The sequence below is a fragment of the Saccoglossus kowalevskii genome, chromosome 6 (genome assembly GCF_978046115.1).
Source record: "Saccoglossus kowalevskii chromosome 6, keSacKowa6.1, whole genome shotgun sequence".
Classification (NCBI taxonomy): domain Eukaryota; kingdom Metazoa; phylum Hemichordata; class Enteropneusta; family Harrimaniidae; genus Saccoglossus; species Saccoglossus kowalevskii.
In genome coordinates, this window is record NC_140646.1 from 9,707,822 (window position 1) to 9,725,568 (window position 17,747).

Here is a 17,747-nt window from a genome sequence, read left to right on the forward strand (position 1 = left end):
GACCTATTTGACCTAAGAGAACATGGCGGATATCCTACAGCATCAAACGTTTATACGAGACCGGAATCATTCGCTTACGATGAAACTAAGTTGACTTTTATTTGTATTTCATAACCATTCAACAAATTTATTTTGTGTACATTATTATAATCACTACTGAGTACAGTAATAATCAACAATTCAGAAACGCAGCATGCCGAGATTTTTGTGTTCGTTTTTATTTGAAACTTCGTTTATTTAGAATATATTTTCGTTACCAATAAAATAAAAATCTCTCAGTCAATCAGAAACCCGGATTCATGCCTTTGAGGAAGGTCCCGTTTGAACGCTCACATCGGTTTTTTTTTCGTTTGGGGGAAAACTAAAACTGGTCGCAATTTTCGAATAAGAATGAGTCGGCAATTTTTAGTGGAGTCGAAAATTTGGAGGTAAATAAAACACCGAAACCCGGCAAATAAATAGGCGGTCAAATTTTTAGAGGGGTCGAAATTTTGGAGTTTTCACGGTGCTAATTATTCCATTTCAATGAAACTTAGTACATGGAACTATAAACCCCAGTTCCATGCTTAGTACAAAGATGCTCTAGGACAATGTACAAACCTAATTAGTTTGGGGTAAAAATCTGTTCATATTAATTCCCTAATAAGCATAATAATTCATAATTTTTTGGTTCTAATCACATTTCAATTAAACTTGGAGACATAGATTTTCTGTTACATTGCGCAGACCTCATTAGTTTTACACTCAAATCTGGTCATATTAATTTTCTGATTTGCATAATTAGTTTTCAGCTAAGTAATTTCGAATTATATTTAATGTGTCTCCAATACTCTCAGCACATGGGAGTTCTTTCTAAGCTTTCTTTGATTTAACAAGAAGTCAAAAATATCACTTTTTACCAAAAATGACAAAAATATTCACCAAAATTAGAGAATTGAAGATATCAACATGAAATGAACCAACCTAAGAGAGGTTTACCCAAGGTACATATACACAAAGTATCAAAGCATTCAGGCTTGTAGTTTTCAAGAAGAAGTTGAAAAAGTAAAACATTGACACAATCACTCATATGATAGCTCCGCTCGACAAAGTCGACAGCAGAGCTAAAAATGAAATATTATTTCATTAAATAACCTGCACAAAATTAATCAATATTTTTCCTTGCTAGAATGATGTGTAACTTCATATGGGAATCCTGATAAAGCTTCAACTTTTTGCACTGAGCAGTAGTGGATAATGACCCACCTCTGCTCTTGATGCTAAGTTACAGGATTTTTTTTATTTACTTGTAAGATTTATTTGCAGAATTTAATATTGATGTTTTGTCCCATTTAGCATTGTCCTGAATTCAGGGTCCATAATTCTGAGCCATAAAGCAAAATTGGTTTTATGTAAATAGTTTCATTTTCAGTTTTATGTTTAGATTTCCTAAAAGTACTTTGTTCATGATGTAATTGATTTTCCAGCTTTACCTGCTAAATTTGACATGGCATCAGCATATGTATCTAATTTGCATATTCAACTAATTTATAAACAGAAAAACCTTATCTTTGTATGCCAGTTCAGGAATCAAAGAATATTGAATTTACTTCACACAAGAGCACTTTCAATCATCTATAGTTTTCCAATCAGCCTCGGCTATCCATGGAGGCTTGTCAGGAGGAGATGTGTTAACCCAACCACCAAAGTGAATAGAGATAAAAGAAACACGCCACAAATTGCTGAATTTCAATTTACTGATATTCAAATAATATACACATTGCAAAGTATAATCAATACTTTTGAGATGTAAATTTTAGGGAAATTTCCATTTGAAAAAATATAATAAAGCAATTATATAATACACCAGAACACAGAAAACTGTGAAAAATAGTTATTTATAAAATAATCATTGCAAGGACCATGATACAAAAAATGACGGCAACAATTTTTTATACTCTAAATAAATTGTACTACCCTGCCTCTAGATTTGATCTATATCAAATATATAAATTATGTACATAAACCGGAAAATATCAAGTCAAATTACACAAGTGTTAGTGCCTAAAACGACAGTAACAAAAATACAAAGACAACTGAGCTCTTTTCATGCCAATAACTTAAATATTTGTGGTTGAAATATCCACATGAACAATTTAGAAAACCAAATATTCTCAGAATTGTTAACTTTTCAGTAGAACTGACATTTACAGTTAACATAAAATAAAAGGTTAAATATATACATTGTAAAACAATATTTTTATTTTATACTTGCATCACTCCATAATGGGAAAATGTAGTTTTTATTGTACATCAGCAAGAGGGGCAGATATGGGTACACAACAAATCTCAAAGTGAATAAATAGACAGTTGTTTTAACTACACAAGGTAAACAAAATCTCACTGGTCTACAATACCAACATGCGTAATACAGCTATGAATTATTTTTTCAACTAGGTAGTAGTAGGTACAAAGGCAAAACATGATAACGATCAAGAGCAGAAAGGTACACAGTGCAAGGTGTGTACCTTGCACTGAATCTATACCCCTCTCTGTTGGGCACTCCAACACAATAATAGTATAGGACCAACAGCCAATTAACTTGGCTATTACCGAAGTAGCAAATGTAATTGGTTGATTCAAAACAACAATGCAGTGCCAATTGTACTTGTTACAGGACTTAGCTCTGGAGAAGCAGGTCCACAGTAGATGAATACATGTGCAAAGCTAATAGAAATAAACAAACCATCCATGTTATACAATGCATTAATTGTAAACATCTGAGACCTTGCCAATATACAACATTTGAGAAGAAAAATAATTTCATAAAACTTCACTCTCTGGATTTTACAAGTATTACTAAAACAATTTGTAGGACAAACCTCTCCAATATTACATTAACTTGTGCAGCAATAACAAATAAAATCTCTAAATGAAACTCAACAAATACTTGGGAATTTATTTAGGCAGTAGTGTGCACAATGTCTAGAAATGTGTCTACGTTGGGGGCAGAGGTAAGAATTCAGTCAGAAATCAAACCTACAGTATAGTAACTTCATATAAATGCATAATAAATGCCCCCACACTTTTAACATATTAAATGCTTTGAAATTTGCCAAAATGATTTATAAAAAGAAAATTCATTTGACATAAACAAGCAGCCTGTCTGCTGAGATAGCTCCGCTGTTATCAATGCACATCTCAATTAAAGAACTGAAGATATCATTAGAAAATGAACAATATGTATAGTATGTATAGCAATCAGACTTGCTGTTTTCAACAAGAATTCAAAAATATCACTTTTTACCAAAAATGACAAAAATATTCACCAAAATTAGAGAATTTAAGATATCACGAAATGAACAAATCTAAGAGATCTACACCAGGTACATACACACCAAGTATCATAGCATTCAGGCTTGCAGTTTTCAAGAAGAAGTCGAAAAAGTAAAACATTGACGACGGACAATCACTCATATGATAAGCTTCGCTCGACAAAGTCGACAGCAGAGCTAAATATCAATACAAGGGCATGCATAATTTATTTAAATTGTGTGTATTTGTTACAGGTCCTGTACAGATGCAGCAGCATTGAATGCATTATATCATTTAATAATGTATGTATGCGTAAAATACATTTAAATTTTGTGTATTTGTTACAGGTCCTGTACAGATGCAGCAACATTGAATGCATTATATCATTTAATAATGTATGTATGCGTAAAATACATTTAAATTGTGTGTATTTGTTACAGGTCCTCTACAGATGCAGCAGCATTGAATGCATTATATCATTTAATAATGTATGTATGCGTAAAATACATTTAAATTGTGTGTATTTGTTACAGGTCCTCTACAGATGCAGCAGCATTGAATGCATTATATCATTTAATAATGTATGTATGCGTAAAATACATTTAAATTGTGTGCATTTGTTACAGGTCCTGTACAGATGCAGCAACATTGAATGCATTATATCATTTAATAATGTATGTATGCGTAAAATACATTTAAATTGTGTGTATTTGTTACAGGTCCTCTACAGATGCAGCAACATTGAATGCATTATATCATTTAATAATGTATGTATGCGTAAAATACATTTAAATTGTGTGTATTTGTTACACGTCCTCTACAGATGCAGCAGCATTGAATGCATTATATCATTTAATAATGTATGTATGCGTAAAATACATTTAAATTGTGTATATTTGTTACAGGTCCTGTACAGATGCAGCAACATTGAATGCATTATATCATTTAATAATGTATGTACCGGTATGCGTAAAATACATTTAAATTGTGTGTATTTGTTACAGGTCCTCTACAGATGCAGCAACATTGAATGCATTATATCATTTAATAATGTATGTATGCGTAAAATACATTTAAATTGTGTGCATTTGTTACAGGTCCTGTACAGATGCAGCAACATTGAATGCATTATATCATTTAATAATGTATGTATGCGTAAAATACATTTAAATTGTGTGTATTTGTTACAGGTCCTCTACAGATGCAGCAACATTGAATGCATTATATCATTTAATAATGTATGTATGCGTAAAATACATTTAAATTGTGTGTATTTGTTACACGTCCTCTACAGATGCAGCAGCATTGAATGCATTATATCATTTAATAATGTATGTATGCGTAAAATACATTTAAATTGTGTATATTTGTTACAGGTCCTGTACAGATGCAGCAACATTGAATGCATTATATCATTTAATAATGTATGTACCGGTATGCGTAAAATACATTTAAATTGTGTGTATTTGTTACAGGTCCTCTACAGATGCAGCAACATTGAATGCATTATATCATTTAATAATGTATGTATGCGTAAAATACATTTAAATTGTGTGTATTTGTTACAGGTCCTCTACAGATGCAGCAGCATTGAATGCATTATATCATTTAATAATGTATGTATGCGTAAAATACATTTAAATTGTGTGCATTTGTTACAGGTCCTGTACAGATGCAGCAACATTGAATGCATTATATCATTTAATAATATATGTATGCGTAAAATACATTTAAATTGTGTGCATTTGTTACAGGTCCTCTACAGATGCAGCAACATTGAATGCATTATATCATTTAATAATGTATGTATGCGTAAAATACATTTAAATTGTGTGCATTTGTTACAGGTCCTGTACAGATGCAGCAACATTGAATGCATTATATCATTTAATAATATATGTATGCGTAAAATACATTTAAATTGTGTGCATTTGTTACAGGTCCTCTACAGATGCAGCAACATTGAATGCATTATATCATTTAATAATGTATGTATGCGTAAAATACATTTAAATTGTGTGCATTTGTTACAGGTCCTCTACAGATGCAGCAACATTGAATGCATTATATCATTTAATAATGTATGTATGCGTAAAATACATTTAAATTGTGTGTATTTGTTACAGGTCCTGTACAAATGCAGCAACATTGAATGCATTATATCATTTAATAATGTATGTATGCGTAAAATACATTTAAATTGTGTGTATTTGTTACAGGTCCTGTACAGATGCAGCAACATTGAATGCATTATATCATTTAATAATGTATGTATGCGTAAAATACATTTAAATTGTGTGTATTTGTTACAGGTCCTCTACAGATGCAGCAGCATTGAATGCATTATATCATTTAATAATGTATGTATGCGTAAAATACATTTAAATTGTGTGTATTTGTTACAGGTCCTGTACAAATGCAGCAGCATTGAATGCATTATATCATTTAATAATGTATGTATGCGTAAAATACATTTAAATTGTGTGTATTTGTTACAGGTCCTCTACAGATGCAGCAACATTGAATGCATTATATCATTTAATAATGTATGTATGCGTAAAATACATTTAAATTGTGTGCATTTGTTACAGGTCCTTTACAGATGCAGCAGCATTGAATGCATTATATCATTTAGTAATGTATGTATGCGTAAAATACATCATATCATATTGAAAAAGTATAAATGTGAGGCTTCATTTCGTCTAAATTTTGAACAATAAATGTTGTAACTATCACGCTGCAAATGCCAACCAAAAGTCCAAGCAATTTTCCGGCCACAAATTAAACAATATTTTCCTTAGTAATTTGCACAATATTTTATTCAAAGCGACCAGTGTAAACCAAACAATGTCAACTGGAAATATTAAATCAAATACAGTTTCCATTCACGACCTCTACAACAAAACATTTATAAAACAAAATTTATCAGTCTCTTGGTGCAATAAGGGTTTTCACAGTACATCCAAAGAATCGGATAACAAGCAATGCATGGCACAGTCCCTGTTAGTTATCAAATTTAAGACACAATTTTGTTTATAGTAATATAGTTGAAACATAAACATGTCAGAGATATGAATCCACAAGATGATCTTGATTATGATGATTTTTTAACATTAAAATGATTGCCATCTTGTCCATACTGAGAAATATTGCTCTGGAACAGCATTAATTAAAACAAAATGGCCACCAGTTGGCCATTTTGAATACATCTATCTATCTATAACATGATGTAAAACGATTATATAACATTTGAACATAATCAGTCAAAGCATGACAGAGATATGCACTAGAACTGCATTCATTAAAACAAAATGATCGCCAGTCAGCCATTTTAAATTTGATCTGAAAAATAGAATAATGTGCATCAAGGTCCCATAACGTATGTATGCATGTATGTATGTACCAAGTTTGAACAAAATCCATCCATAAACGCCAAGATCCAGTTCTGGAATGCCAGAAATGCTTGATTTTTGATGATTTTTCAGCACAAAAATGGCTGTCATTTGGCCATTTTGAATCTGTCAAACCAATATATCTATGTCATGATGTATATCGAATATATTAATTTGAACATAATCAGTCAAAGCATGGCAGAGATATGGCACTAGAACTGCATTTATTCATTAAAACAAAATGGCTAGCAGTCGGCCATTTTACAGCGGATCTGAAAAATAAACTGACATGCATCAAGATTCCATAATGTCCAACGTATATCAAGTTTGAACAAAATCCATCCATAAAAGCTCGACTTTGATGATTTTTTTTAGCACAAAAATGGCAAACATTCTGCCATCTTGAATCAGAACTAATTGATGTGCATATGTATAATATTATGTATGTGTGATTGGTCCAGGCATGTGTAAGATACAGGTCCAGACGAACGAATGGACGCACAGACAGATGGATGGACGCACGCACGCATAAAGGCCAATCCATAACCCCAGTTTTCGGACTACGTCCGAACGGGAACCAATTACATGACCAAGGCAGCATCTTCTCACATATGGCTAGTATCTATAATACAATTTACTCAGTACAGTGGCAGTAAACAAAGTGTATTCTCAATTTCGTTTTCAGATTTTAAACAGATTAAGCATAATATCAGTGGTTTAAAGTAGATTATTAACACATTTAATATTAATGTTCCATAGTATTCTGAGCAAATGAGACATGTTGTTGACATGACACTATCCATATCAGGACAATAGTCAACAAAACTGAAATGAGACAACTATTTGGAATCGGAACAAATGCATGTGAATATGTGTGACATGTCTACATGTGTAAAGATCGATTACAATTAGTCAAGGAAATAAAATGGCTGCCATTTGACTTTCTTAAATTGAACACATGTGACATTATGTACAATGTATGCATAAAGTTTGAATGTGATAGCCCAAAATATGCCAGATAAGGTTCTGAAACGACATGCATTAAAACAAAATGGCTGCAAGTCGAATCAAAGAAAGCTTAGAAAGAACTCCCATGTGCTGAGAGTATTGGAGACACATTAAATATAATTCGAAATTACTTAGCTGAAAACTAATTATGCAAATCAGAAAATGAATATGAACAGATTTGAGTGTAAAACTAATGAGGTCTGCGCAATGCAACAGAAAATCTATGTTTCCAAGTTTAATTGAAATGTGATTAGAACCAACAAATTATGAATTATTATGCTTATTAGGGAATTAATTTGAACAGATTTTGACCCCAAACTAATTAGGTTTGTACATTGTCCTAGAGCATCTTTGTACTAAGTTTCATTGAAATGGAATAATTAGTACTTTAGATATCAGTGTGAAAGCTGATTAATTGGTTAATTATGCAAATTAGGTAATTAATATGTACAGATTTTAACCCACAATTATCCAGGTCTGTCTATTGTCCTACAGCATCCATGTACATTCATTGATATGTGATGTTTAGTACCTGAGATATCAGTGTGAAAGTTGGTTAATTATGCAAATTAGGTGATTAATATGCACAAATATTTACTGGAAACTAATTGGATCTGCATAATTCTAGATTCATTGAAATGTGATGATTAGTACTTTAGATATCAGTAGAAAAGCTGAAAATTATGCAAATTAGTTAATTAATATGCACAATTATTTACCCTAAAACTAATCAGGTCTCTGCATAGTCCTAAAGGATCTATGTACCAAGTTTCATTGAAATGCGATGATTAGTACTTGAGATACCCGTGGAAAAGCTGAAAATTAACTAATTATGCAAATTAGGTGATTAATATGCACAAATATTTATCGGAAACAATTTCTGCATAGTCCTCAAGTATGTAAGTACCAAGTTTCATTGAAATGTAATGCTCACTACTTATATCAAATGCTGAAAATTAATTATGCAAATTAGGTAATTTATATGTACTGATATTAGGATAAAAACTATCAGGTATGTGGAGTGTCATATGACATCTATGTACCAAGTTTCATTGAAATGTGATGATTAGTACTTATATCAAATGCTGAAAATTAATTAATTATGCAAATTAAGTAATTAATGTGTACTGATATTACCATAAAAACTACCAGGTCTGTGCAGTGTCATATGACATCTATGTACCAAGTTTCATTGAAATGTGATGATTAGTACTTGAGATATCAGTGGAAAAACCGAAAATTGACTAATCATTATGCAAATTAGGTAATTAGTATCTACGGATTATTACCAAAAACTAATCAAAACCTAGCATTAGTTCAGAGCATGTATGTACAAAGTTTCATCAAAATCCAATAAGTGGTTGTTTAGATATCAGTGGAACAATCATGGAACAGCTAAAAATCAGCTAATTATCATGCAAATTAGGTAATTAATATGCACAGATTTTTACCAAAAACTTGTCAAATCTACGCATATGTTCAGAGCATCTATGTACCAAGTTTCATCAAAATCCAATGAGTGGTTCTTTAGATATCAGTGGAACAGTCATAGAACAGCTAAAAATTAGCTAATTATCATGCAAATTAGGTAATTAACGAGCATGGATTTTTACCAAAACCTAATCAAATCTGCGCATTGGCCCAGAGCATCTATGCACCAAGTTTCATCAAAAACCGATGTATGGTTCTTGAGATAGCAGTGGAACAGTCGGACACACATACACACACACTAACAGCAAAGACTCCCATTATGTGCTTCGCACATGGGAGTCAATAAATAAAATGACATCTAACAAGGTACTATTATACATGTGCAATGTGCATGTATGCAACATGTTTGAACAAAATACATCTATGCACGACCAAGATCTGGTTCTGTAATTGCAGAAAAAGTTTAATTTTGATGCCCATTCATGGTCATCAGGATGCTAGTGTTTATGTTCAAATTGAGAATGACCAAAAGAAAGAATATTATATTATGCTGTTTCACTACCTTCAGTTGGTATGACCTCAATTAATAAATCCTACACAGGTTTTAAAAGAGAAGAGAGAGACCAACTGAGAGTATCTCATTGGATTTCCACCATTAACAGCCATATAAATGTTTAGTGATACAACCCACACAATAATTTTTTAAAAGCATTAAATAAAAATATTTTGTACCAACATTTTTTTGTTACAGTTAAATTACCTCAACATAGTTCACTTTTGTTTTGTTTTAAATAAGTATAATATCAATACAACAAACTACATTCTCAATGAACTTTTAAAAGAAAGTGTCATCACAATGTAATTATGTAAACTTTTCACAAGGTTTGTAGGTATATAAAGGAATAAACTAGGTAAAGCCAATAATACAGACAAGTGCAAAACTTGCCTTCATTTCTAATGACAATACAAGCAAGTAAACAAAACAAACTAAAGAGAGCACTACCAGTATATCAAGGCATGCAAGTTAAAATGAACACACAGTGACTGACAAGTGTGTACACTATATTGTATGTACCAGTACAATATTGTATTTACGAAATGACAGTAGGCTATATAATTATTTAGAAAATTACCAAATTTATAAGGCCGTAAAAAAAGTTTTTACCACTACACAGTGACTTCTATTGACGAATTGATTAAACCAGCTAAATTCACTATAAAATACTTTAGCTACATAAAAAAATGCCTCACTTTAAAAAAAGCAATTCTTTTTCTAGGGAGGCCCTAGACTAAAGAAAACAAAGGTAAATTATTTTTGTAAGGATTGTCAGAATGATGTTACTCCATTACTTGAAGCAGTAAACCTGTCTCAGGAACATTTCAATAACTTGCACTTGTCTGTCGTAATGTGTTGATTTCAACATCCATACATATCTTGACTACATACCATGATTATAGGCAAGAAGTGCAGCTCTAAGATTTCAGCACTGGAGGTGACAGAACTGAGTGCATCTTTTTTTTTTTTTTAAAAGGACTCCCTAAGTGGATCATTTTCTGGCTGCATATGAGCCATTTTGAAATGTTGATTCACTTCACAACGAGAAATGCCTTGAAACGAGCAGAGTTGACATTTCATTGCCTTGTCTTCTGATCTTTGATGGCGATGCATTTTCTTTGGCTCTGCTGTATGGTACTCACAATTCCAGCAACACAAAACTGTCCTACCTGACTCGCGCAGTATTTGACGACTACACTGAAGTATGGTATCACTAAACTTGACAGGTTCATCAGGCTGGGTGACTTTGTTGTTAATCTGTGTGTTACTTGATGCTGTTTGATTGGGTGTTTCAGTTGTTGGGGTTGGAGGCGTGGTCATACTTAATTCCAAAGGTAGATACTTATCATGATGGGTCTGTGCAAAGCGACTTGCACTACCTGTTGGTGAAGTTGCCACAGTGTTATTATTGCTAGACACAGGAAGATTGGAAGTTGATGAGACAGATGTGAACGGACTAGTTACATTTGGAGTATTTGATGCCGCTGAAATAATAGTAAACCGAGTATTTGGCAGTTGTCTACTGTTTGGGCGCTCAGAGGGGGGGGTTCTAAAACTTTCTCTATGAACTGTTGAATGTTCTCTGCTAGTTTCATTATTGACAGGTTTGACTATAGCAGCATCTGAGAAAGAGGCTGAAGCTGGAGGACCACTTCTCAGGGTGTGATGTTGACCAAATCTTGCTGATAGATCACGATGGCTAGAATGGAATTCAGAAATTGCATTTACTGCTGGTTGGGGAGGGGGTGCAGGGTGATGAAAACCAGTTGATTCATACAATAATGAGGAGGTGACTCTATTGTCCATTAAACTGTGGTTGGAATGCATACTTAGAACACTATCAGTAACACTGGGTGGACTTGATAATGGTGGATTATAAAGGGGCACATCTTGCTGAAAATGCACTGGAGTGAAAGTTCTTGGTGACAGAAGATTGAATTCAGCTTGTCTTGGACTTGGAGGCATAAACATATGATGATGCATTGGTCGGAAATGTGCTCCAACATACAGATGACTTGGAGGACCCTGATGTGATGATGGGGTTGGGGCTGGGGCTGGTGGACCCACAGCAACAGGTGGTGGGGGTGGTGGAGGCGGTGGTGCAGGATGTGGTGGTGGAAGTGCATGTACATGTCCCGGAATAGAATGGTCTGGCAGAAGACTATGCATAGGTACATGATGTAAACCTTCTAAAGGATTTGGAATCGTTGGCGTAGATGTATTACAAAAAATTGGCTGCATAAATGGTAAATTCACTCTAGAAATGAGATCAGTCGCTAGAGATGATGGAATTTGTTGGTTTGGTGGTTTATGATGCACAGTTAATTTAGCAGCTTGAGCAGGTTCAGGTTTATTGCCATTGTCACTTCTAGAAGGAGACATTGTTTGATCTTCCCTGTTTGATTTTTGATGTACTGGATTATGAGGTTTTTGTATATTACCACCTTCTTGCTGGGATGTCTTAGCATTTTTATTACTAGATCTCACCCTGTTCTTTGATCCAGATCTCTGATCATGTTTATCATGCTTAGAGGAAGTCTGTTTATTTGGTATTGGTGTATTTACAGTTTGGGAAATCTCTGGTTGCCTTGTAGGTAAACTTGAATCAGATGAGTTTGCTAGCTGTTTGCCAGTTATTTGTGAGGGCAGTACTTGCCTGTTTTGAATGGAACGTGTTCCTCTGCCTTGTTTTTGTCTTAGGGTTAGTGTATTTAATATTGTTGTCTGATTTGTCATTTGCATTGGCACATCAACTCCTGTGGATTGATCTAGTCCTAAGCGCATAACATTGCTACTGGGGTTTTGTTCAGAATGCCCAGTTGGCATCGTTTTTTGTTGTAAATTATTAGAGGTTGTCGGACTTGTGTGACTAGATGTTGGACTGACAACACTGACCACTGGTCTTGTGATTTGATCCATGTCCCTATTAACACAAGTATCAGATGTTACATTTTGCAGTTGAAGAGTAGATGTCCCATGACTCAACTGATTAGAATTTTTTGAAGATTGGTTCCCGATAAATTGATTGGAAACACAAACATTGTTTTCAATGTATGGTGATAAACCTGGTTGAACAGAAGTCCCTATAGCATTTGGCATGGTCGGACTTCTCACTGAATTGTTGGTAGAGGAGTTTTGTGTTAAATTCCCCCTTTGCTGACTGAATGCTATGCCTGACTGATTTACAAACGGTGGTACACTTAGCACATTTCTGGCTATGTTCTGTGTGAACCTCTGTCCCTCTGACACTACATTCATAGGTAGTTGAGATGGACTTGGAGTACCACCACTGGTAGATTTTCTTTGTAATCTTTGTTGTGTTGCACATCCAGAATGAGCCATTGTCATTGAGGGTGGAGAAAACATAGTTGAGATACTTGTCCCAATGCTGGATGTGGTAGGAATGTTATTATTTAATTGTACATTACTAGAACACATTGAGCTCCTTGGATGGTTTGAGAAAGTGAATGATGTATTATTGATGTTTGAAAGTCTGGAATTGACTGGTGCTGTTGTAACAGTTACCAGAGGAACATGGTGTTGAGTAGATATGGCTGCTGCATGTGCTGGCCATGAAAGAGATGTTGTATCACTTCTTGATGTTGATGACACAGCAGAAATCTGGCAAACTGGGGCAGCAATATTTGATCTTGAAATAGGTGGTGGTGGTGGAGCAGGATGTTCCATGTGAAGTGAAGATACTGATCTCTGAGGAATAATTGACGTCCTTATCGGCAGGGTAATAGAAGCTGTAGAGGAAGGTGATTTCCTTGAATTCTGTCTAGCCTGTGAGACACCATCACTCATTGGTATCAACGTTGACTGTAAACATCGTGGAACATTTTGTATTACATGTGGAGTAGTCCTTGAGGGTAGATGAAGATGTTGAGAGCGGTTAGCATTCTCAGGCCTTGGTGTGTCATTGGAAACTGCATTTGAATTCAATGAATTTGGAACATTCCTGGATATAGTGTTTGTTAGATTTTGAAACGTAGCACTGTTGGGTTGTCTGGAGATTGCAACAGGTATTGCTGCTGAAGCTGGGGCTGGGGATGTGCCTGTGTAGCCATTGGAGTATTGTAATGTTGGTGGATATGCAGATTGAACAAAGGAATTCTTATTAGCATTTATGTTATGAAAAGTACTTGATATGACTGGCAATGTAGAAGCAACATGGACTATGGAAGTTACTGGTAAAGGTGACGTGAGCTGCATTGGTGGTCCGGGAATCGCATCAGTTGACGCAACTTGTTGAGAAAAAGTTGACGATGGATGGATTGATGGTCTGGGCATCAAACTAGTAGAAGTAATTTGGTGAGCAAAGTATGCCCCATTTGTTGGGGCAATAGAACTCGCAGAAGACACTGTTGATAATGAACTTGTCGGACTCTGTTGAACAGGAGAAGCATTTACTTTTTGACCAACATTCAAATTACTTGTAACAGGAGATGAGGAAAATCTATTATTAGAGTTACTGACAACACTATTAGAAGCATTTGGTTGATACATGTGAACTTGTCTTGTGGAAGTTGTTGGAACTGAAAGTAATCCTTCACAATGCGTCTTATTGATTGTGGAGTTTTCACTCATGGACAATTTGCTTGTGTTCAGAGTTTTGCTGGGAATTCTATTTTCTCTTGAATGATTTTGTAAATGTGGAATAAACATAGTGGTAGCTGTCTGGGTTGGCTCCTGAAGAGATAATGGTAGTCTGCTTAATCCAGAAATACTGACTGGTTGAGGCTGCTGTTGCAACTGTGATTGGAATGGTTGTTGAATCTGTTGCGCTTGGGCAGGATGTGATCGTGATAACGGTAGTCTCTGATACGGCATTTGAGCTGCTAGATTGGAAATCATAGTACTCAACGATGGTGGTTTATACATTGTCACAACATGAGTGGACACTGGTGTACTTGGTTTGGGTGTCCATGTAGTTACAGCTGGACTGGTTGAACCTGTTGCAGTAGAATTGATGCTAGTTTCAGAGACAGATACAGACTGAGAATCAGTTCTGAAGGAAGTACAGGTTTCAGAAATGACTGTTGATGTTACTGGGGGAATGTGCAACATCCTTGATGTATTCACTGAATGTACAGGTGGAATTAATGTTGGTTGAGACATGTTTGCAGTGTTTCTTATCACCATGTCAGTATCAATAAAAAAACTTGGATGTTTTTGTTGCGAAGACGTCCTTAATGGTTGATTGGTACTTGCATAAGACTGCACATATTGTCCCGTTGGTTTTGGCACACTATATAAAGCAGAGGTATTAGGCATAGTTCTTGCATAGGACTGGGATTGGCTATTGTTTTGATACAATATTCCTGAATTTGAATTATTTACGTTTCTTGCCTCGGTTCCTACTGTGTTTGCAGATATAGGCGGGATGGAAGTTTGAATTGGAATACCAGGACTATGTAAAGCAGGAGATAGCTGTGAAGGGTTCATTACTGGTGTCATAACAGTTTGTCCCTGGGGTAACATAGATAATTGAACAGCACTAACATTTGTAGGCTGGACTGCACTTATTAAAACAGGTGACATAAGTGGAGCAGCAGTATTGCCATATGATGCAGGTACAACAGGCATATTATTATGAGACACATTGCTAGCAACTTGGTAACCTTGGGAAGTATTCTCTGCAATCACAGCAGCATTAGGCATTGGTGTAATACCCATAGCTGTCTTAATATTGCTATACATAGGACTATTCAGTAACAAACTGTATTTGTATTTACTTGGTCGTAATCGCAGAATATCTTTCACATTTTGAGGTAGGTTAGCATTCACTGGAATATTATTATTTCCAACTGTATTTGACATATTTAATCCTGCCGGCACATGGCTTTGAGTCTGTTGCATTGCTGCGTAGTTCTGGGCTTGAACACCATTCATCATTGCTTTAGCACTGGCCCAGTTTATATCCTGCGACTGCTGCTCAGTAATATTACTTAGAGACGTCTGCGACAACAGAGTACTGTGATTCATGCCCATATTTGGGCTTGGCATGGCAGTGATACTTGAATTAGGCGGTGGCACGACAACCTGAACAATTCCATCGGAAGTCATATTTTGAGCATTAAGTGTAAAAACTTTCGTAATACCACCATCCATGTGCTTGCTACCCGACTGTAATATAATTGGTGCATTCCCTAGAACTGAAAAACCAGAGTTCAACACCATTGTTCTGCAATCTGAGGACATTGTGTTCAACTTAGAGTTTTCACTTGGTGTTGTATTACATGATGACACAAACTTGACAGGAACAGTTGCCACAACAACTGGCTGATGTTGGTCCTTTCCAAGAATAGGCTTAGGTGCAATAGGCTTGAATTTCTTTCTACAAAGATCATCAATATCTGGACTATGAACCCTGCTACCATTTCCAGATTTACTGTATTTTGAAATTTCCTGGATTTTTTCATCTGCTTCCAACTCTATTTCTACCTGGATACTCCTTGTCATAAAATCTAGTAGGAGAGAATAAGAAAAAATACAGATTTATGTTAATGGTTTGACTAAGTGAACCCTATTTTCTCTATTAGCAGTGTATGTATAACTTACTAAGATGTTTTTAGGGCCCAAATAGGTAATATTTTAATGATCGGTGTGCAACAAATTTTTGGTTGATATTCACATCTATTGAAAATAAGCTTTTAATAGAGCAAATACTTAAATGTTAAGTCCTACCAACAATAGTTTGTGACCACAGTGACACTAAAATTGTGAATAAACATAAAAAACAAGATTTTATAAAGAGTCATGTGACCTTAAAACTAACATTGCTTCACAAAAATAAAGAATGTACAGGTTTGATAGGTTTTTATAGCCATCAAAATTTTCCTAGCAAAAATAATATCCTGCTACATTATTACAACAAGCCACCTGATGGTCGAAATAGCTCCGTTGTCTTCATTATCATGGAACAAGAATCAGTAAAGTGGCATTGTGGTTGATGGTTTCAGAATAGTTCTCGAAAATACCATTTTTTACCAAAAATGACAAAAATATTCAGTAAAAATCCAAATTTGCATATTTTGACACAAATTTAACAAATCTGACAGAGAACCACCCCAAGTACCATTGCTGCAAATATGAAAGCATTTGGACTTGCGGTTTCGGACTAGTTGTCGAAAATAACATTTTTTACTAAAAATGACAAAACTATTCACTGAAAATCCAAATTTGCATATTTTGATACAGATTTAACAAATCTGACAGAGGACCACCCCACATATCCTTGCTGCAAATATGAAAGCAATTGGACTTACGGTTTAGGACCAGTTGTCCAAAATAAAAAATTTTACCAAAAATATTCACTAAAAATCCAAATTTGCATATTTTGACACAAATTTAACAAATCTGACAGAGAACCACCCCAAGTACCATTGCTGCAAATATCAAAGCATTTGGACTTACGGCTTCAGACTAGTTGTTGAAGATAACATTTTTTTACCAAAAATGACAAAAATATTCACTAAAAATCCAAATTTGCCTATTTTGATTTCAAATTTAACAAATCTGACAGAGGACCACCCCAAGTACCAATCTGATTAAAATCTGATGTAGTGTACAGGCTTTAATTATTTTGGGTATAAACTTATTTTAATTTTATTTTTTATTACTTTTGTTATTAATGACTTTATTTTATTATTTTACTTTGATTTTGTGATTTTTTTTAATTCCGCCCTACATACATCTGACCCGATATGTAACGAGATTTCAACAAGACCCACTATCGACGATTTTAGTCGACGAATCACAGACCTCCTTCTATAGCGCACATGATGACGTCACCGGGCAGAGTCAGGTGGAAAACACACTCAAATAAAATAGCGGATTATATGGACATTAGCGACCGAGAAAAACACGGCTTTTCGGTAAGTTTATCATTGTCAAATGCAACGAAAGTCATTTTTTATGTTTATATTGTGGCTCGAATGGTTAGATCGTTATTTTGTGTAGTTATTCTGGGAGTTACGATTTTGTACACACCGGTTCGACCGAACACCGGTGTCTTTTTCCAGTCGCTTGCCCTGGAGACGGGTGATGTTTTGTTGACGACC

The 17,747-nt window shown here is 34.7% G+C and overlaps 1 protein-coding gene across 1 annotated transcript in view; it reads right to left on the reverse strand.

The window, feature by feature from the left end:
- Positions 1-9,562: 9,562 nt before the first annotated feature.
- LOC102803045 (uncharacterized) overlaps positions 9,563-17,747 on the reverse strand; it is a 40,234-nt gene continuing 32,049 nt past the window's right edge. The window contains exon 2 of the mRNA XM_085499912.1: positions 9,563-16,151. Coding sequence (XP_085356038.1) covers positions 10,651-16,151 — 5,501 coding nt within the window. The 3' untranslated portion in view covers positions 9,563-10,650. The remainder of the gene's footprint in view (positions 16,152-17,747) is intronic.